A 21,186-nucleotide genomic window follows, 5' to 3' on the forward strand; every position below is an offset into this window, starting at 1 on the left:
ATTTACTCTTTTGGAATATTGTGTGCAATTCTGGTTTCCTTCCTATTGGAAAGATGTTGTGAAAGTTGAAAAGGGGTCAGAAAAGATTTACAAGAATGCTGCCAGGGTTGGAGGGTTTGAACTATAGGAAGGCGCTGAATAAGCTGGGGCTGTTTTCTCTGGAGCATCACAGGCTGAGGGATAGCCATATAGAGGTTTATAAAATCATGAGGAGCATGGATAAGATTAGTAGACAAGGTCTTTTCCCTGAGGTGGGGGAGTCCAGAACTAGAGGGCATAGGTTTAGGGTAAGAAGGGAAAGATTTAAAAGGGTCCTAAGGGGCAACCTTTTCATGCAGAGAGTAGTGCATGTATGGCATGAGCTGCCAGAGGAAGTAGTGGAGGCAGGTACAGTTACAACATTTGAAAGGCATCTGGATGGATATGTGAATAGGAAGGGTTTAGAGAGGTATGGCCCAAGTGCTAGCAAACGGGACTAGATTAGATTAGGATATCTGGGAGGCATGGACGAATTGAACAGAAAAGTCTGTTTCCATGATGTACATCTCTGACATTGGTGTTGCCTAATTGATTGATTGTTCATGTTTCTCTCTCCTTCCTTCTTTGAAGATCTGAGTTACATTTGCTACCTGCCAAACGACCAGTAATGTTCTGAAATCTTGGGTATTCTGGAAGATCAAAAATGGAGACCATCTGAGAACATCGGTGGAACTACAGTTTAAAGAAAATGTTGTCCCTGACAACACAGTGCTCCTTGACATTAAATTGGAGTCAACAGATTGTGTGTCGCTGTAGTGCAACCTTAACCTACATCCTTCTCATTCATGGGGAAAAGTGCTGCCTCTGAGCTAAGTGCACAACTGAATCCTAGTCAATTCTTATATCAAATTCTTCAATTTATTCCAGCAAAAGTACTCTTAGAAGCATGAATTTCTAGACACATGACTGGTCTTCTTCAGCACTGATTAGAAAAGGGAATGCAGTGACTTTTTTTATTCAAGAGGCTTGGTTATCAATAATGAAGCATTTATTGCTTCTACCATATTGCACAAAGTGATGGTGGTGAATTGCATTCTTTAACCACTGCAACGCTTCTGCTGAAAGTATTTCTGCAGTGCTGTTCATGAGGAATTTCCAGGATTTGGACAGTGACGATAAAGGAATAATGATATATTTTCAAATCAGGTGGCGTGTGACTTGAATGAAAAATTGAAAATGACTGCTTTCCTATTCATCTGTTGACCTTGTTATTTGTATTGACTGAATTGAATTGAATTGAATTTTATTGATGATAAGCTATTTAGTGAAGCCATGACAAATTGCTGCAGTGCGACTAGAGTTGGGTATACAATCCTGAAGAAGGGCCTGTGCCCGAAACGTCGAATCTCCTGTTCCCTGGATGCTGCCTGACCTGCTGTGCTGTTCCAGCAATAAAGTTTCAACCTTGGGTATACAATAGTCATGTTGCACTGGTGGTGCACAGAGTACATGTTTATGGTGGTGGATAGGGTCCCAATCCAGGAGACTGATTTCTCTTGGATGGTCTTGAGCTTAAGTCTGTTTGAACACTTGTTAACAAGCAGATGGGAACTATTCTGACGTATTCCTGACGTACATCTTTTAGTTGGTGGAAAGCTCTGGGGCAACAGGAGAGGCGTCATTCTGCACAGAATACCCATTCTGATTTGCATTCATCATCAGAGTTTTTATGTGTCTGATTCAGTCATGTTTCTAGATCCCAAGATATTAGTGATGGGTAATTTAAAGTTGGTAAGACCATTGAATTTGTTGTTTCATTAAGTTCATGGGACTTAAGGACTAGTGGATATGGGAAATTTTATTGCCCACCCTGAGTAGCGTGGAGATGGTGGTGGTGGCCTTCTTCAAGCACTGCAGTGCATGGAGTGTGCACTGAAACAGAGATATGTATTTTCACACTATTCACTGAGAGTTTGAGTTTTTGGAGTTCTGGGTTGATTGTGCAGGGTGGTCTATGCTTTTCAAGTTGAAAATTAGCTTTTGAAGTAAAATATGTATTATTCGTAGTGGAATTAAGTTACCCAGAGTTTCTAGGGAAATACCCAGAGGGCTTAGGGAGGTAAATTTCCGCATTAATTGAGTTTGGACCAGAAGCCATTCAACAGAAAAGCATGTATCGAGCTCCAAAGTGTCGAGAAGTCTTTCGATGAAGTAATATGCTAAGCACCACTGCTGAGAAAAAGCATTAACTGTAATAAAATTATCTTAGATGAACAAACTATTATTAATCTCAGAACTGAATGTCAGAATATAGTTGGTAGAAGATAACAGAAGTTCAGTATTTGAAGTTTAAAAGAAAAGAAGTAAAGGTAATTGAAGCTGTGACAGAAATAGTATAGTACTGGAAGGAAACTAAGTCAGGAACATAATGACAATGAAGAAAAATTTATCTGCAGTTCCAGCATTTGAATTGAAATGTTAATTACTTCAAGCTCATTAAATAATGAAAACAATTTTAAAAAACTCCCTCGGAAATGGGCTGCACTGGATCTTGCTAGAAACGTGGTACTGGATGTATTTGAAATTGCAATGTTTGTAAGATGTACCATGCTTCGATTATTTCCACTGTATGTGAAACCTCTGAACCTTTTTTTAAGGGAATAGAGTGATTTTGTTTTCTGCTTTTTTATCTTTACTTCTGCTGCCAATAAACTTCTGTTTTGTTCTTTTGTTAACACAAAGTCTGCAACATTGCAAACTTATGTTTTAGCGAATGATCACTGCAATAATTTTAAAATAAGATTTATCCAGTTAGGTTCCTATTGAGAATTTGACTTGTCTGGTACTAAAATCAATTGAACATTCCCCCATAACAACTGAGGTCACAAGATCATAACAAATGTAGTGACACTTACAGTACGTTTGGAAGGGAGACCCAAGATTTTGATCCAGCGACAGCAGACGAATGGCATTGTAGCTTCAAGGTAGAATAGGGTTTGCTTGGAGGAGATGTTATTCCTATGTATTTTTTGCCCTTGCCTTTAGGTGGTGGAGGTTTTGTCTTTGGAAAGTGCAGTCAAAGGAGCCTTGGTGAGTTACTGCAGTGCATCTTGTAGATGGTATACACTGCTGCGACTTAGCATCACGGTGAAAGAAGTGAAAGTTGAAAGTGCCAATCAAGTGGACTGCATTTTCTTGTATGATTCCAAGCCTAAGTACTGTTGGAGCTACACTTACCCAGGGAAGAGGAGTATATTCCATCACATTTCTAACTTGTAATTTGTAGATAGTGGACAAGGTTTGGGGAATCAGGAGATAAGTTACTTATGGCAAAATTCCTAATCTCTCACCTGCTCGTTGCCATATTATTTGCCTGGCCAGTCCAGTTCAATGATAAACAGTAACTCCAGGTCATTGGTTGTGCAAGATTCAATGATTCATTGAACATCAAGGGACCATGGGTGATTCTCTCCCTTATTGGAGATGGTCATTGTCATTTTGTGGCACAAATGTTATTTGTCACTCGTTTGGACAAATCACAATATTATCCAGGTTTTGCTGCATTTGGAAATGGTTAGCTTCAATACCTGAGAAGTTGTGAATAGTGCTGAACATTATACAATCAACAGCATTTCCGTCTTCTGCCATTATGACAGAGAGAAGGTCATTGCTAACGCAGCTGAAAACGGAGGGGACCTAAGATACCACCTTGAGGAACACCTGATCCTAGTCCTAGAGTTCAGATGACTGATCTCCAACAGCCACAGCTATTTCCTTTGTATTAGCTATAGCTACAACCAGCAGGAAATAGTTCACCAATCCCCCTTGACTCTGAGTTTGCTTAGACTTCTTGATGCTATACTGAATCAAACGTGACCTTGATATCAAAAGGCTCTTTTGTGTGTACTTTGTCATTTCCAGTATTAGGACAACGAAAAGTGATCTTCCAGGTTTCATCCTTTTTTTTTTACAATTAGTAGTAGTTTAATACAACTGAGTGGCTTCCAAAGCAATTTCACAGGACAGTTAAATCAACAACATTACTGTTTAATGTCAGGTTTTAATGTTAGGTGAAGGGGTAAATGTAAGAGAATGGGGTCTGGGTGGGTCGCGCTTCGGCGGGTCGGTGTGGACTTGTTGGGCCGAAGGGCCTGTTTCCACACTGTATCTCCTCTAATCTAAAAAACATTGTGGTAAGTCTGGAGTCATACATCTGAAAAACCAAGCGGGCAAATTTCCTTCTTAAAGGAGGATCAACAAACCAGGTGGGTTATATGATGCTTTTGTTTAGTTTATTGTTTAATGTCAGGTTTTAATGATTTTAAACTTCACCTAATGTGATGCAATTTGAACCCCAGAAAATTAGCCTGGGATTTTAGATTACCAGTCCAGTGATGTTATCACTACATTATTGTACCCCCAATATCAAGGGAATGTTGTTAGGCTCTCTTCTGTTACAGATTGCCAATGCTTACCACTTCTTTGTAATTAATTTTGTTTGACAGCCATCAGTCCAAGTGTAAACATTGTCCAGATCTTCCAGATTACCTGAAGAGCTGTTAATGGAAATTATGGTGTTTGCCTGATCACCACTGCTGGCATCTTAAAGTATCTGCATCTTTACCAGTATGTGGCAGATGATAAAGGTTATTTGAAATTGTTTGCTGCTATCAATTTTCCTTTATCTATATGTATTTAGGGTCTAATTATAAGTGGTAGAGGATAGACCACTAGTGAATCTGAACAGAAGAGTCATTTGTCTTGGTTAATAAGGTGGTTTATTGTACGACAGCAATAAGTATAGTTTATGTTAATTAGACATAATTACTCAGGACACTCAGGAGCTCTCCAGAATACATGTGCTCCCCTCAAAAGAGAGTCTAGCACTCCCGTATCCAACAAAGGACAGTGTGTAACCTCATCAGAATGGGTGAAGCTAATGCAACTTCAACATGAACTCTTTTACACTGCAATCTTGTACAGAGATACATACTCTGCAATCATCAGTGCACATCCCATGTTAGAGGCAAAATCTTTCATCATGTAGCTGAATATTTGAGCTCAGGAACTCCTGCAGCATTATCTTGGACCTGAGATGATTAGCTTAAACAACTGCAGCCATTTTCCTTTGTTTTACCTATGACTGAGTATCTTGTCGTTTCAGAGGGTAGTTATGAGTCAAGACAGTAAGTTTCTTTTCCCTCTAAACCATATCAATGATCCAGTTTAATTTTCCACAACAGTCTAGTAATTTCATGATTATCATCACTGTTATTAGATTATTCCAAATTCTATTTTCCCCAACTGGTGGGATTTCAACACAGTCACTAGATTATTAGTCCAGTGTGTCATTTCCTGTGCTGTTAGGAGGCAACGTTATTAAAGTATAGTGAAGTAGGATGCCAACATACAAATGTGATTCATGATTTCTATCCAATCATGTTCCCCTCTAAGAGCAAGTAATCCTTTACACAAATGAATAAAGGAGGAAAGAATGGGATTTTAAAAAGTAATTTTACAGTTATGCTGTTCAGGTGTGGTTTAGGTATTGTACATACGCAATCTTTAAAGTCAAATTGGAAATGGAAAATGTATTTTCTTTACGGTGACTTTAACTGCTATATAAAAATTGCAAGACAGTAGAGGATAAAGATGTCATAAACATCCACACTTTATTTCTACAAGGTTTGCATCCTCACAGTGTGAAAAAAAAATCAGTGTTTCTGATCACGTATTCAGCTGGCAGAGTGACAGCTGCTGCTGGGACTCCAACTACAATCCACAACTACAATATGAAACTGGATCGTTGCTAATTTTATTATGATATTTACTTAGTGTTAGCTATAGGAAGTCATTTTCCATTGACGTCAAACCTGGTAAAATGAGAAAAGGTAACAGGTCTTCTGTGACTGCCAATTGTATTAGCATACTCTTTATAATATTGTTATTACAGGTGGTGCTATGAGTGCCTGGAAATTCTTTTTCTCATATGAAGCATTGTTTCAGTCATTCAGTATTTTCATAAAGATCATTATTCATTCCTTTTATGAGCATATCATTTTGTAACTTACAGTATTCTTGGCTAAACTAAAAGAAAACTGCAATCTAATTTATGACCCTGCTGTAGAAACGTTGCTGCAGTCATCACATCACATGTGTTAATGGTTCTCTATACAACATCAATTCTGACACTGCAGCACTGAATTTAAGAGGCTGAAACCCCTTTCCAAAAAATATTTTTCAGATATTTATTTTAGTTTTCAATGTGTCATTCCTTATGATACACTGCAAGTTAATTTACAAACACATACAGAATAGCTCTTACATTAAATTTTAGTATCATGATATATTTAATAGGGCCAACATTTGCCCTTAACAGTAATCAGGTTTAAGAATAGAAAGAAGGGTGAACCAGAAATCACACTGACTACTGGGAATAGTGAAAATATAGTTCATGAACATTTCTTGGATATATTGATCTCAGTGGCGCACAACTTAAATCTCCCAAGTCATTTGATTACCTCTGATTTTTGATTGGAAAGATGTTGAAACTGTGGGGATGAGTGTGCATTGTATAATGAAGGTAAAAGCTGGGTGTTACTTCAGACATCATTCTGCAAAGTCAATGAATGTTCTACAAATGCTTATCTGCATGTTCATTATGGCAAGTTGCATTTAAGGGAGAGCGAGCTTCATGCTGCTATAAGTGAGAACTGAATCACATTATAAATTATGCTGCATATTTATTCCTTTTGCAGAAAACCAAAAAAAAGACATAAGCTTGGTTCTTGCATAAAATCTTAGGACTTCCTTCCAAGGTACTTGCACCAAAATATAAGAACTACAAGTAGGAGTACAGTCAGTTCTTCTATAACGCGATGCTTACGTTCTTGTGCAATTCCACGTTATAGAAAAATCGCACTTTAGAAAGAGCACTTAAACTCTTGGTGCTGGAATCGTGTTACATACAAAACATGTTTTAAACGTTGTGCTGTAGACACAGTGTCCCCAATTTGTCAATTGCGTTACAGCAAATTCGTGTGGACGAAGTATGCATTATAACAGAACGGCCCACACACCACACAGTTTATTGAACCTGATCAGACATTGATTAGGATCATGACTTATTTCACTTCATTAAAAGATCAAACTATTTGTAGTTGGCTGTTTGCCAGGCCAAAGTGAATATTGTGAAGTGCTCTTTTTTAAGGAAAATATCTGGCAAGGGAAGAAGTATTCTAGAGAGATTCAATAACATTAAATGATGTCTATCATTAATTTTGGAAACATTACATTGTTAAAAACATTCTATGATGTGTCAATAATACATTGTAACCAACACCATTTTCACAATTAAAACAACATTATTTCACTTATCACTACTTCTTCCTTCTGTATCACTACTTCAGGAGAATCTACAACTGCAAACACAGTCACTGCATTTCAAAGGGTGTCAAGGGAATTTACTTGACTAGGAATGAGAAACTTCAGTGTGAACAGAGAAACTGGGATTGTTCTCCTTAGATCAGAGGATATTCAGTAGGTATATTCAAAATTATGAAAGGTTTTTATGGAGTGAGTAAGGACGCTGGGCTTGGCACCAAAAGAAAGAGATTTAAGATGCTTAGCAATGAGCCAATTAATAGTAGTATCTAATGCATGACCTGGAAGCAGATTCTGTAGGTTTTTTCAAAAATAATCTGGATGTACACTTAAAAAGGAAACAAAAGTGCAAGACAGGGCTATGAAGGAACAAAGGAGAGAGAATACAGAAATAGCTCTTTGAAAGTGTAAGCAGAGAACTAATAGTATTCAACTTTGTGTGACGGAGCATCTACAATACCAGTACATTCTAATGACCCACTGTAAAAAAATCAGTAGACCGACCAGAACATAGCAAGTGTAGTATAATCTATGATAACAAGTTATGATTCACTGGTTTCAAATATCCCAATAGGAAAATCCAATTTTTTTCCAATGGAAATTAGCCCCACTACAATGAACACTTGACTAGGTTCTACCCAGATGCAATGATGGGATTTAAGCGGAGACTAATTGAAAGGTATCCTACAGAAGTGTGGATTTCACCTGACAAATTTGCATTCATTGACTAAGAAGATAACTTGCTGACTGGAAACAAACTGTAAAGAAACAGTGGGCATGAGGAAGCAGCTGCAAGGAGGAAACTTATGAAGGGCAAAAGCACCCATATGCATGAAGACAGCAAGAAAAAGATCAACTTTGTCTCTGAAAACAAGTTCGGGAAATTCAGAAGATCCCAAAAAATAAATTTCAACTGTGATCAAGAATGTCTTGATGAGTTTATTGCTGATTTGAAAATGCTGATGAAAGAAACATTACATAAATTTGGTTCTGTGTTCCAAATTTGTTAGTCATTACCAGGAATGGCTTTTTGTTTGGATTGGTTTGGCAAAATAGAAGCACCATGAATTGAGTAATATAAAACAAACTACACTAAACAATGGCTTTAAAAAACGTTAAAACAAAATTATGTTCAATTCAAATTAATTCTATCTTCATTTTTCACAGTGCAACAAATTCTACTGGAATGATTTTCTGCCAGTCCAGAGAGGGTTCATTACAGTGAAGTTTGACTGTAATTCCATACTGTCAGGAATCCACTGTCCTTGCTTCCAAAATAGACCAGAAGAAAACAATCATTTCACTGCAGAAAACCTTTTTTTAAGAAACCAGCACACAGCAGCAAAAATAGCATTCTTGTTGGTCAGTAATCCTCAAAATATGGCTTCTTGGCCTCACCATCAAAATCCTGCCTCCATCCCTCAACTCTATGCATGGTTCACAGACCAGAATAAAAACTTATGATGTGCAATCCAATAATTGCGGTAAACAGAACTGAGAGATTGTTTAAAAACAATTATATTTACAGATTCAATAGATTTTTCTTTAAATCTGATTTATATTTTATATTAATATGGTATCACTGCTTTAGGAGAAAGTGAGGACTGTAGATGCTGGAGATCAGAGCTGAAAATGTGTTGCTGGAAAAGCGCAGCAGGTCAGGCAGCATCCAAGGAGCAGGAGAATCGACGATTCGGGCATGAGCCCTTCTTCAGGAATCCTGAATCTTCAGGAATAATTTTACAGATTCCTGAAGAAGGGCTCATGCCCGAAACGTCGTTCTCCTGCTCGTTGGATGCTGCCTGACCTGTTGCGCTTTTCCAGCAACACTTTATCACTGCTTTATACAATATTAAAATACTGTGGAAGAAATCATTTGAGTACACGCCATTCTTAAAATAGTTTGAAAGATCCAAAGTACCAACAAGTAATAAAGCTGCAACTACTTTATATTTAATTTTAGAGTATAAGTCTGAATCATTGGTAGTACATACACCAGTAATATGGAAAGCGTTTTCCAAAACATTGCTTACATTACAAAAGCAAATATAATAAACAGACAAGGAATGTTAGAACTCAATGTCCTGACAATGATTTAGCTTCAACACAAAAATTCTGATCAATCAACTAACAGCACATATTTTTACTTGTACAGTACACTCTCTCAATATCAAGGCCACACAGAATTTTGGATTTTGCCAGATTTCAGGTTGGGTGTTTTGGGCAGTGCGTGGTCCAGGCCAATAAGGGTCAAATAGGTTCAAGAGTTTCTAACCAAATTGTCCAGGTAAGTTAATTTTACGAAAGTAACTTTTTTTGAAAAAAAGGGTGCATGGTACATTCTAAAAATATAACCTTTTCAGGCAACTCTTGTTTTAGTCAGGCAGTAAGAGAGAGGGTATCTGCAGATAGATTGTTCAAAGAAAATAGTTTTGCTAGGTGCAATAATAAGATTATTTTGGTTGAAAGCAGAGAACAATTGAAATCACATACCATCTTCAAGGATTAAAAGGTGAAATTGAAAGCAGTGACACATGACAAAGTGGTTTCTAATACAAGGACTGTGACAACATATATTTTTAATGTGACAATTAGGAAAGCTCAAAACATGCAGAAACCATTGCATATGGCAAACATCTTTTAATGGTCCGTCTAGGAATACAATTGCTAATGAATTTCTTGTATTTCATGTCAACTAATTTTCAATGAAAATTAATCAAAATATTATATTTCATTATATCAAGAATAGGAATAAAATGCATATATTAGAGTGCAATTATTACAACTAGCAACCTTTCTAGAAAGATTCCATTTCGCAGAACAAATTTAACAGAAGCAAACCTGCATACCCTACAACAACAGAAGAAAGGTACAAAATACAGCTACTACCAATGTTGAAAATGACCAAATGACAGCATTAAATTTAAAAACTTTAATGCATAATTGATCAAGAAAGAGGAAGCAGAACCTTTGGAAGCTGTAATCGTGCTTGTTTTTAACCTGAAGATTCTTTGCATGATGCAACTATATGCTGGAACCAGCTCGAGTATTTATAACATTTATTTTGCTGCACCTCTGTCAGCACACTTATCACCTAATTAAATTTTAAAGCTGTTTATACCACACCTTGGGGACACTCTCCGTGTGCACAGATTGAATTCAATTTACATGTAGCTTTTACAAATGTTTGCACTGTTGAATTGATATCTGACATGCATAGTTGCTTCCTCAGCCAGCCTGACAATTGTTAATTAGCTCTAATATGCCTCATCCATACTTAAAAAAAAAGCACTTTGCTACTCATGCCATTACTGGTCAAAAATATCTCAAGAAACATCTGACACAGTTTACAAAACAAATCTCATCAGAAAGTTGAATTCAGCATAGAACTCTACATTTTGTTAAATTACCATCAGAAGGCATCAGAAAAATATTACAACCATAAAATGAAAAGCTTAATTGGAAAATACAATAAAATCTACGTTGAGAGAGATATGGTAATTACTTACACTGCTTCTATTTTTCATTAAGAAGAGCAGGTTTCCTTTCAAGCGGCACCATCTTTCTGTTAGTTCTGCGTGAGAAAATGAAACATTAATAAAATGGTATTTTGCTGGTGAAGGAAAGATGGTTCTGAAAGAAGATGCATCAGTAATAAAGGTCAGGGAAGAAAATCATTAGAAAATTCCTGCTTCAGCCAGCAGCTGCATACATATGACAGCCTGCTAAATGCCAGATAACTCCCCAGAAGGCTCTTCTTACCCTGCAGCTGAGAGATTTGGTGACTGCAGCAGAAACCATCTGTTTTTTCATTGGCTTCTCATCTCAGAGGGAAGGAAAATCAGGAACTTGTGTGATTTTATGTAAAAAATGATCTTATTTTTAAAAAAGATACAGCTCACGATAATGTATTACAGCAAGGAAAAATAAACTAGTTTCGGTTCAGACAGGAAAAAAAATTATCAATCTTCTTTCTCACAAAAAGTATCACCATGCTATACAGTTCATTGAGATGAAGCAAATCATTTTCAGTGTGCAAAATATCAAATAATTTGCAAAGCTAATTCAGCAATACTCAATGGTTAAAGAGCAAATCAGTGAAGTATCTTCTCTGACAGGCAGTTGACTACTTTTTTTAAGAAAGAGCACAAAGTAAGAGTAGACAAAAATTGCCCCATTTCAAACACAAGGTTTTAAGACAAGTGCAGAAGAGGCAAGGAGGGGAAACAAACTTTGCAAGACCAGAGACACGTAAACCCTGCCAGTCATCATGGTAGGTCCTCACTTAAATAAATGTACACAACATACCTCAACAGACCAGTTAACTGTCTGTCTAGCAGAAAAATACCATACCTCAGAAATTATGTGAATGAGCCATGGTGTCAGTGAATCATCAAATCCTTACAGTGTGGAAGTAGGCTTTTTGGTACAAGTCCAAACTGACGCTCCCAATAGAATCCCACCCAGACCCCAGGATGATAGGATTTGGGGGGTGACGTAGAATATGGTGTAAAATGCTCTGGTCAGAATCAGGTAAAAGGAAAACGATCTGTCAAAGATTAGAATGGAGGACTAACCTGGGAAAAGTGAGGGTCAAAACTTTCTTCTTTGGCCCTGAGGATGACTCCTGGCCTCAAAACACTAAAACTACAAGCTTAAAATTTACCTTTTGGATCACTTCTGGCCCATGATGTGGCTCCTATAAGGTTTTGTCAGGCAGGGAAGTTAGCACTGGCCATTCATTCAAATTTCATTTTTGTTACGAAAATGCAAGTGTACTTTAAGAGAGTGAAAAACAGCAGAACTACCGGACACAGCACCAAGTACTCTCCACAAGGCAACAATTAACATTTGGTTGAACAACTCTATTAGCTCGTGACTTAGAGACAAAAACAAATTCGAATTCAACCAATCAATTTAAATTATACCCTCAAAAATATCAAACTTCAATCCAGTTTTAATTGAGTATACTGACGATCTTAAAAGCCAATGACACAATCCGATGCTTTGGGGGTATAAGACTGGGGAAAACTAAACAGTCGAGAGGAGAACTGACGAGCGCAGCATGTAAACAGACAGCCTGAAAATAGCTCTTTCAAAAAGATATCTTTTCAAGCAGTAACATGTGATGCAGAAATTCCTAAGAAGATCCAAATAGAAGCACAAAAGCTGCCTGGTTTTGAGATCAGAAGTATTGTTTTGTAAATCTTAACGGGGAGTTTTATCGGACTAGTATAATAGAAGGGAAGGTAAAAGATAGGTTAGAGGAAGAAATTGTAAATAGTGGTTACTTAATTATTCTGTTATACTTTAAGAAATAAAGTTGTTAATTTTTACTTTAAATAGTTCTTGGCCACTCAGACCTTTACAGATTACTGCATACTTTTCTGTGTTGCTGGTTTTAAAGTAAACAGGAGGGTTTACCAGTGTCATAACAGTTTGAAATTGCAGCTCAATCCTAATAATATTTTGATCTGTTTAAAAGATAGAGACATGGCACAAAAGTAACAGGATGGGTGAGGGTTACAAAACTCATTATTTTAAATATCTTGTCCCTAGACCTTTTTCAAACAGGTGGGGGCTAATTAAAAATCAGGACCAAAACAAATCTTTCACAGTCAAAGCAGATCTAACTTCAAGTACAAATGTGAATGAGGAAATGCAATTTTCAAGGAAGTACATTTGATATGAGCATGTTTTCCCAGTGAATCATTGTCCTCATACGAACATTGCACATTGACCAGTTATGTTATTTAATACAAAAGTTGGTCATTCTGAATTTCCTTACAACTTCAGAAACCTTTCGATACGATTTTATGAACTGGGAAATTCCAGGTTGCCTGAAACAAGTTTGTGACATTCCAGGTACCCTGTGGCACTCGTCACCCCCAGTGTGTGGCATTTAGTAAGAGGTGTTTGAAATAGTTAACTGCCACCAACTGTCATTTGTCTTTGCCTCATTTCAGGCCTAACGTGTGATTAAAGGTAGAGGGATGTACCACCATTGAATGTCTTCAGATAAGACACTGTTCTTAGATAACAAGTGGTTTCATCAATAATTTTACCTCCATCACAAGATCAGAAATGGGGATGCTCGCTGATGATTATACAATGTTCATCACCATTCACAACTCCTCAGCTAACGAAGCAGTTCATTTTCCAATGCATCTGGACAAAATCCAGACTTGGGCTGACAAGTGGCAAGTATCATTCATGCCACACATATTAAACCTCTCAACCTTAACTCAATCCTTCTTTCAGGTGAAAGGTGGGACATTCCAGAGAATTACTGCTCATCAATTGTTCCCTTGCATATGCTCATACAAACTCTTTGCTTGCTTGAACTGTGGCGCCTCAAGAAGCTCAAAAAGCAAACCCTTCATGGATCTACCTGTAGGCTTACAGGCATGGAGAGTAGGGTCGAATCCTTCATTCATATTCACTCAGGTGATTGGGAAGTCAGACATTCAGAGCTCCTGCATCCAAATGCCATTTCTAATCCCCCATTTTATCCTTGTTCACTTTTGGTGTCAGGTTCCTTGCTGATCCTGGGCCTTAGGTGGGTGCATTGCCAGTAGCTGTCATCACTGCCATTGCGATGCTGCCTGTAATGGAGAGCTGTCAACTTCTGACTGGGTAGTGCTGTCAGGGGTGGGATTACCTAATCCCTTGGAAAGGCCAATGGTGGTCAATTAGATGGTGGGTATTCTGAAGAATGTGGTGATACTGGGCACTTGGTGTTCACAATGAACTATCAGATTGTTGTAAAAAAAAACCAATTAGCTAATTAGGTTTGTGATGCACAGTAATGCCAATAGCAGGAGTTCCATTTCTGCACCACATGAGGTTGCTACAAAAGACTCTCCTTCACAACAACTTCCCTCACCTGATAAGAAGTAATAGCCCAAAGAAAAATGAAACCATAATCTTATGCTCATCAGGATATAAGGATATCAAAATGACTCACCAAAATGCAGCTAAGATTCTTCCAATCATCAACAACCTCCTGCAGCAACCACACGACTTCCGCGTAAAGCAAGCAGTGAAAAATTGGATCCTGAAAGAATTCTTTCAGTTTTAAAACATTTGTCGTTGATGGGACATTGGTGTTACTGGCTAAGTCAGAATTTTCTGCCCATGGTATAATGAAGAGTCAACTACATTTCTGTGGATCTGCAATCACATGTCAGCCAGACCAGGTAAGGATGATAAATTTCCCCCCCTAAAAGGACATGAGCAAACTGAATCGGGTTTTACAACAATCAGCAGCAGTTACATGGTCTCCATGAAGCTAAACTTTTATTCTAGATTTTTATCACATTTGAATTTCACCATTGGCCCGGATGTGATTCAAACACATACCCTAGAACATCAGCCAATGTTCTAGACTAGTAGTGCAGTGACATTATAACTGTGCCATCACTTCCCAATATTTGTTGAAGATGTCCATGCAGTTTTGGATGCTTGGCAGATCAACTGGAAAGCCCATAAATCAAAATGGCATTGTGTTTGCTTCCAGCAGACATAGTGAGAAAATGTCCCTTCGCAAATTTGGAGAATACACCCATTTTGCCAGTACATACCAGCTGACCATAAATTGAACATTATCCACAGTATCTCCATTAATTTTGAATATGTCAAACATTTATATAACCTGCATTACTTGAAATATTAAATATTTCAAGAAATAATCATTGGATTGCTCATTGAGAAATACTCATTTGAAGGGTTATCAAGTATAACACAGCCACTGAAAAATACTTGAATTAAAACCTTTCAGTGAGCTTGTCACCATCATCAATTTTCATGTATCTTACAATTCTGAAGCCTTTCAATCCTAAATCACTCTAGGTCTCATTGGACCTGCAGTCAAGACAGCATACACGCAATCTGTTCTCTTGTCTCTCTCAAACAATCTTCGAGCAATTAAGAGGAAGGGTGACATATCTCCTCCACCTCTCACTCTGGAACCTTCACGTGGGACTCAGGAGCAGAAAGGAAGATAATCAAGCGTAAGCTCCCAATAAACTGCCAGACATTTTTCTTTTTCAATGGTTTTATGCTTCCCACAATCAACATGGTCAGTAAATTGAATGTGAGAAGTCATATAAAATTGTCAATATTAATATTTCCATAATTTGTAAAACAAGATCAAAATATTGAAAATACTCATGCTGTTTCATAATTCAACTCAATTAGCAACTTTTCATATGTGAACCAAGTTATGATTGTGTACAGCTTTTTGTGTTACCTGCATACTTTCTACATAGAGATACTGGATAGCAGCTGGAAGTGAGAATGCTAAATTATTTTCTCTATCAAGGTTGAATCTCATCTCTTACTGATCAGTACAGTGCAATTCCAAAGTGAAACCTTTTTACTTGCTTAGCTGTCAAAATTAAAGTTGTTTTGATCACCACAGCCATCATGCCATATTTTATGAAATCCACTGGAGAATTAGAGGTGATCTTATTGAAACATGCAACATCCGAAGGGAGCTTGACAGAATGGAGACTGAAATCTTTCCAGTCCCAGAAATGTCGATGCTCCTGTTCCTCGGATGCTGGCTGACTTGCTATGCTTTTCCAGCACCACGCTATTCGATTCAGTCCATGAATGACATGAGTCAGTTGCGTAAAATATGGAGAGATCATAAAAGTGAAATTCTGGTCATTAAGAAAAAAAGAACAAATTTTAACCCACAGAGCTACATACCAGCCTCACCACAATCATGGCATGTCTCTGATTCCTTGGTGTTGGTGCATCTTTGATGTTTGAATTTGTGTATCGCTGGACATCGGAGTGCATCTGGGAAAATTATCAAACAGTGAAATTCACAACTGATCTTGGAGGAACTGTTGGGCAAAGTTCACAGCATAGAATCAGATAAGTTAATCATTGTTTTAAGTGTGGTCTACAGAGAATCTGCAGTCGTGAGTCGAGTAGGTTCTTCCTTGATTATATATTTTTGGAGATATGTCTCTTGATTAAACTGAAAATATAAGCCATAACTATTCAATGAACCTGGGGCAGTGTTTGTAGAGGAATAAAACGGTGTTATTTTCTGGGTCTGTAGATTGTGAAGGAGCAAAAATGGCATTTAACAAAGTTGTATGTACTTCTTGTCAGATGTGGGAGTTTAAAGAGAGTTTAAGGGTTACTGCAGACTATATCCACCATAAATGCTACTGGCTGCGAATCTTATCAGATCGAATGGATCAGTTGGAGAGACAGTTAGAAGCAATGAGGAATTTGCAACAGCAACAGTATGTGATGGATGGCAGTTATAGGAAGGGGGGGGACTCAGACACAGTCACATAGATGGGTTAACTCCAGGAAAGGTAAGAGAGGTAGGCAGCTAGTGCAGGAGTCTTTTGTGGATATATCCATTTCAAACAGGCATGCTGTTTTGGAAAATGTAGTGGGTGATGGACTCTCAGGGGAACGTAACAGGAACAGCCAAGTTTCTGGTATGGAGACTGGCTCTAATGCAATGTCAGGTTCCAAGAGATCAATCGTGTTAGGGGATTCTCTAGTTCGAGGTACAGACAGACATTTCTGTGGCCAGCCGTGAAAAAGCAGAATGGTTTGTTGCTTCTCTGGTGCCAGGATCAAGGATGTCACAGAGAGGGTGTATGGCTCTGGTAGGGGTTTTTAATTTTCCAAACATCGACTGGGACTGCCATAGTGTTAAAGGTTTAGATGGAGAGGAATTTCTTAAGTGTGTACAAGACAATTTTCTGATTCAGTATGTGGATGTACCTACTAGAGAAGGTGCAAACTTGACCTAGTCTTGGGAAATAAGGAAGGGCAGGTGACTGAGGTGTCAGTGGGGGAGCACTTAGGGGCCAGCGACCATAATTCTAATAGATTTAAAATAATGATGGAAAAGTATAGACCAGATCTAAAAGGTGAAGTTCTAAAGTGGAGAAAGGCCAATTTTGACGGTATTAGGCAAGACCTTTCAAAAGCTGATTGGGGGCAGATGTTCGCAGGTAAAGGGACGGCTGAAAATGGGAAGCCTTCAGAAATTAGATAACCAGAGTGCTGAGACAGTATATTCCTGTCAGGGTGAAAGGGAAGGCTGGTAGGTATAGGGAATGCTGGATGACTAAAGAAATTGAGGGTTTGGTTAAGAAAAAGGAGGAAGCATATGTAAGGTATAGACAGGATAGATCGAGTGAATCCTTAGAAGAGTATAAAGGAAGTAGGAGTATACTTAAGAGGGAAATCAGGAGATCAAAAAAGGGACATGAGATAGCTTTGGCAAATAGAATTAAAGAGAATCCAAAGAGTTTTTACAAATACATTAAGGACAAAACAGTAACGAGAGAGAGAATAGGGCCCCTCAAAGATCAGCAAGGCAGCCTTTGTGTGGAGCCACAGAAAATGGGGGAAGATACTAAATGAGTATTTTGCATCAGTATTTACTGTAGAAGATATAGACTGTAGGGAAACAGATGGTGACATCTTGCAAAATGTCCATATTACAGAGGAGGAAGTGCAGGATTTCTTGAAACGCATAAAAGTGGATAAATCCCCGGGACCTGATCAGGTGTACCCCAGACTCTGTGGGAAGCTAGAGAAGTAATTGCTGGGTCTCTTGCTGAGATATTTGTATCATCGATAGTCACAGGTGAGGTGCCGGAAGACTGGAGGTTGGCTAACGTGGTGCCATTGTTTAAAGAAGGGTGGTAAGGACAAGCCAAGGAACGATAGACCAGTGAGCCTGACCTCAGTGGTGGGCAAGTTGTTGGAGGGAATCCTGAGGGACAGGATGTACATGTATTTGGAAAGGCAAGGATTGTTTAGGGATAGTCAACATGGCTTTGTGCGTGGGAAGTCATGTCTCACAAACTTGATTGAGTTCCTTGAGGAAGTAACAAAGAGGATTGATGAGGGCAGAGCAGTATATGTGATCTATATGGACTTCAGTAAGGCGTTGGACAAGGTTCCCCATGGGAGATTGATTAGCAATGTTAGATATCATGGAATAAACGGAGAACTAGCCATTTGGATACAGAACTGGCTCAAAAGGTGGAAGACAGAGGGTGGTGGTGGAGGGTTGTTTTTCAGACTGGAGACCTGTGACCAGTGGAGTGCCACAAGGATCGGTGCTGGGTCCTCTACTTTTTGTCATTTACATAAATGATAAATGCCAGCATAAGAGGTACAGTTAATAATTTTCCAGATGACACCAAAATTGGAGGTGTAGTGGATAGGTAAGAGGGTTACCTCAGATTACAACAGGATCTTGATCAGATGGGCCAATGGGCTGAAAAGTGGCAGATGGAGTTTAATTCAGATAAATGTGAGGTGCTGCATTTTAGGTAAGCAAATCTTAGCAGGACTTATACACTTTATGGTAAGGTCCTAGGGAATGTTGCTGAACAAAGAGACTTTGCAGTGCAGGTTCATAGCTCCTTGAGAGTGGAGTCGCAGGTAGATAGGATAGTGAAAGTGGCGTTTGATATGCTTTCCTTTATTGGTCAGAGTATTGAATAAAGGAGTTGGGAGGTCATGTTGCGGCTGTTTAGGACATTGGTAAGGCCACTGTTGGAATATTGCGTGCAATTCTGGTCTCCTTCCTATCAGAAAGATATTGTGAAACCTGAAAGGGTTCAGAAAAGATTTACAAGGATGTTGCCAGGGTTGGAGGATTTGAGCTATAGGGAGAGGCTGAACAGGCTGGGGCTGTTTTCCCTGGAGCTGAGGGGTGACCTTATAGAGGTTTACAAAATTATGAGGGGCATGGATAGGGTAAATAGACAAAGTCTTTTCCCTGGGGTCGGGGAGCCCTGAACTAGAGGGCATAGCTTTAGGGTGAGAGGGGAAAGATATAGAAGAGACGCAAAGAGTGGAATGAGCTGCCAGAGGATGTGGTGGAGGCTGGTACAACTGCAACATTTAAGAGGCATTTGGATGGGTACATGAATAGGAAGGGTTTGGAGGGATATGGGTCGGGTGCTGGCAGGTGGGACTAGATTGGGTTGGGATATCTGGTCGGCATGGACGGGTTGGACTGAAGGGTCTGTTTCCATGCTGTACATCTCAATGACTCTATGACTCTATCTTTCTTCTCAGCAGATTTGCAGGATCTTGCACAGGCAGTATGCATGGTACTGTTCCAGCACCTTGGAGTGTCTACTGTAGACATTCCCCGTCTCGGAGCCATATAGGAGAACGGGAACGACCACAACTCTGTAAACCATGATCTTGGTGTCAGGTCTGACGTCATCACCCTCAAACACCCTTTTCCTCAGGCGGGCCAAGGCTGTGCTAGCACATTGGAGGCAGTGCTGGATCTTTTCATCAATAGCTGCTTTGGCCAACAGAACTCTCCTGAAGTATTGGAAGTAGCCAACATTCTCTAAGTCCTCCCCATGGGTCTTGATGATTGGGGGGTTCGCTCCACAATGCCAGGCCAGGTTGGTGAAGGACCTTCGTATTGTAGATATTCAGCGCAAGACCCATGCTCTCATATGCCTCTGTAGAGGTGCTGACAAGTGTCTGCAGTACATCCTCTGAAATTGCACATATGAAAGCATCATCAGTGTACTGCAGTTCAACATCAGCATCCTCAACACAGACAAAATCCCCTGCATCAAGGCACTGATCACCTTTCATCAAATATGATGGGTTGGGAATATTATCCAAATAACTGACAGAAGTCTCCTCAAGCAGGTACTTTACTACCAGCTTCAACAGGACAGGGAAGTCTCAGCTGGACAGAGGAAGTGCTTCAGTGATACCCTCAAGGCCTCACTGATGAAGTGTGGCAATCCCACAGACACCTAGGAATCACTGGCCCAAAGCATCCAAATTGCAGGAACAGCATTCAGGAAGGCTTCCAGCACCTCAAGACTTGCTGCCAGGAAACAACGGAAGCCAGGCAAAAACAGTGATAGAAGCACACTGCCACACCAACACCCCGACACCGTCTGCCCCAAGTGTAACAGAACTTGCAGTACCTGCATCGGTCTGTACAGCCATTTATGGACTCACCCTGAGAGCGAAAGAGAGTCATCCTTGTCTGTGAAAGACTGCCAATATCAGCATGACAAAAATGATAGATACATCATTTAGACAGGGTATAATGTCAAGTGGCGATATGAATCGCTAATCTCTCAATCTTCATTCTTCTAACAACAGATAAAGTGACAGTAGAACCTATGAGGAAAAGTAAGTATACATTTAAAATTATGATGATGTAGTTAATGAATTGCCACCCATGTCATTTATGTGTTCTCAGGAATTTTTCTTTTTCCTTTCTTCCCCAAAATTATGTGCAATCCCGGGATCTGCAGCTGGGTGGTTGGAACCTGCCTTAGAGTGAAGTGTGAAGCCTCAGAGTTTTCAATGGGTGACTGTGGTGGTGCTTGCACATACAGGGCTCAGACATGCTGACAGGGTCTAGGTCAAATGTGGGTTCATCTTCCTTGACTTGAGCTTCCACAGGATTGGAGTGAAGGGTTAAAGGAAAAGAAACTGTACACATCTGAAATGTTCAGGGGGCATTATGTCATTCCTTCTCCAGTCAGCAGCTCTCTAGCACCACGTTGTTTTCTGGTGAGGAAGGGATATCTCGAAAGAGGTCAAGGTCTGTTGTACCTGCCATGTTGCTGTTGGTGCTGAGCACCAAACAATACACTGATAGAGTGCAGGTCTGCATAAATTTGACAGATTTTTTTATGACAGGCCGGGGCCTCTATGGGAGACACCAACCTGTCCATGGAGACAGACCGTTGCAAACATGCCAGAACCAGTACGGTACAAGTAGCGTTGGTGGACTCCTCTAAACTTTGATCCAGTTTCCTGATTGTG

General features: G+C 39.2%; 1 protein-coding gene across 10 annotated transcripts in view; it reads right to left on the bottom strand.

The window, feature by feature from the left end:
• inpp4b (inositol polyphosphate-4-phosphatase type II B) overlaps positions 1-21,186 on the bottom strand; it is a 969,352-nt gene that overhangs the window by 795,850 nt on the left and 152,316 nt on the right. For all 10 annotated transcript variants that reach the window (XR_006309059.2, XM_043674147.2, XM_087980071.1 and 7 more), the window contains one exon: positions 10,872-10,936. Coding sequence is in view for 9 of the 10 variants with exons in the window: in XM_043674147.2 (XP_043530082.1) it covers positions 10,872-10,936 (65 nt within the window). In the remaining variant the exon portion in view is untranslated. The remainder of the gene's footprint in view (positions 1-10,871; positions 10,937-21,186) is intronic.

Source organism: Chiloscyllium plagiosum, unplaced genomic scaffold, assembly GCF_037043375.1.
Source record: "Chiloscyllium plagiosum isolate Xiang-an unplaced genomic scaffold, Cpla_swu_hap1 HiC_scaffold_36, whole genome shotgun sequence".
NCBI lineage: Eukaryota > Metazoa > Chordata > Chondrichthyes > Orectolobiformes > Hemiscylliidae > Chiloscyllium > Chiloscyllium plagiosum.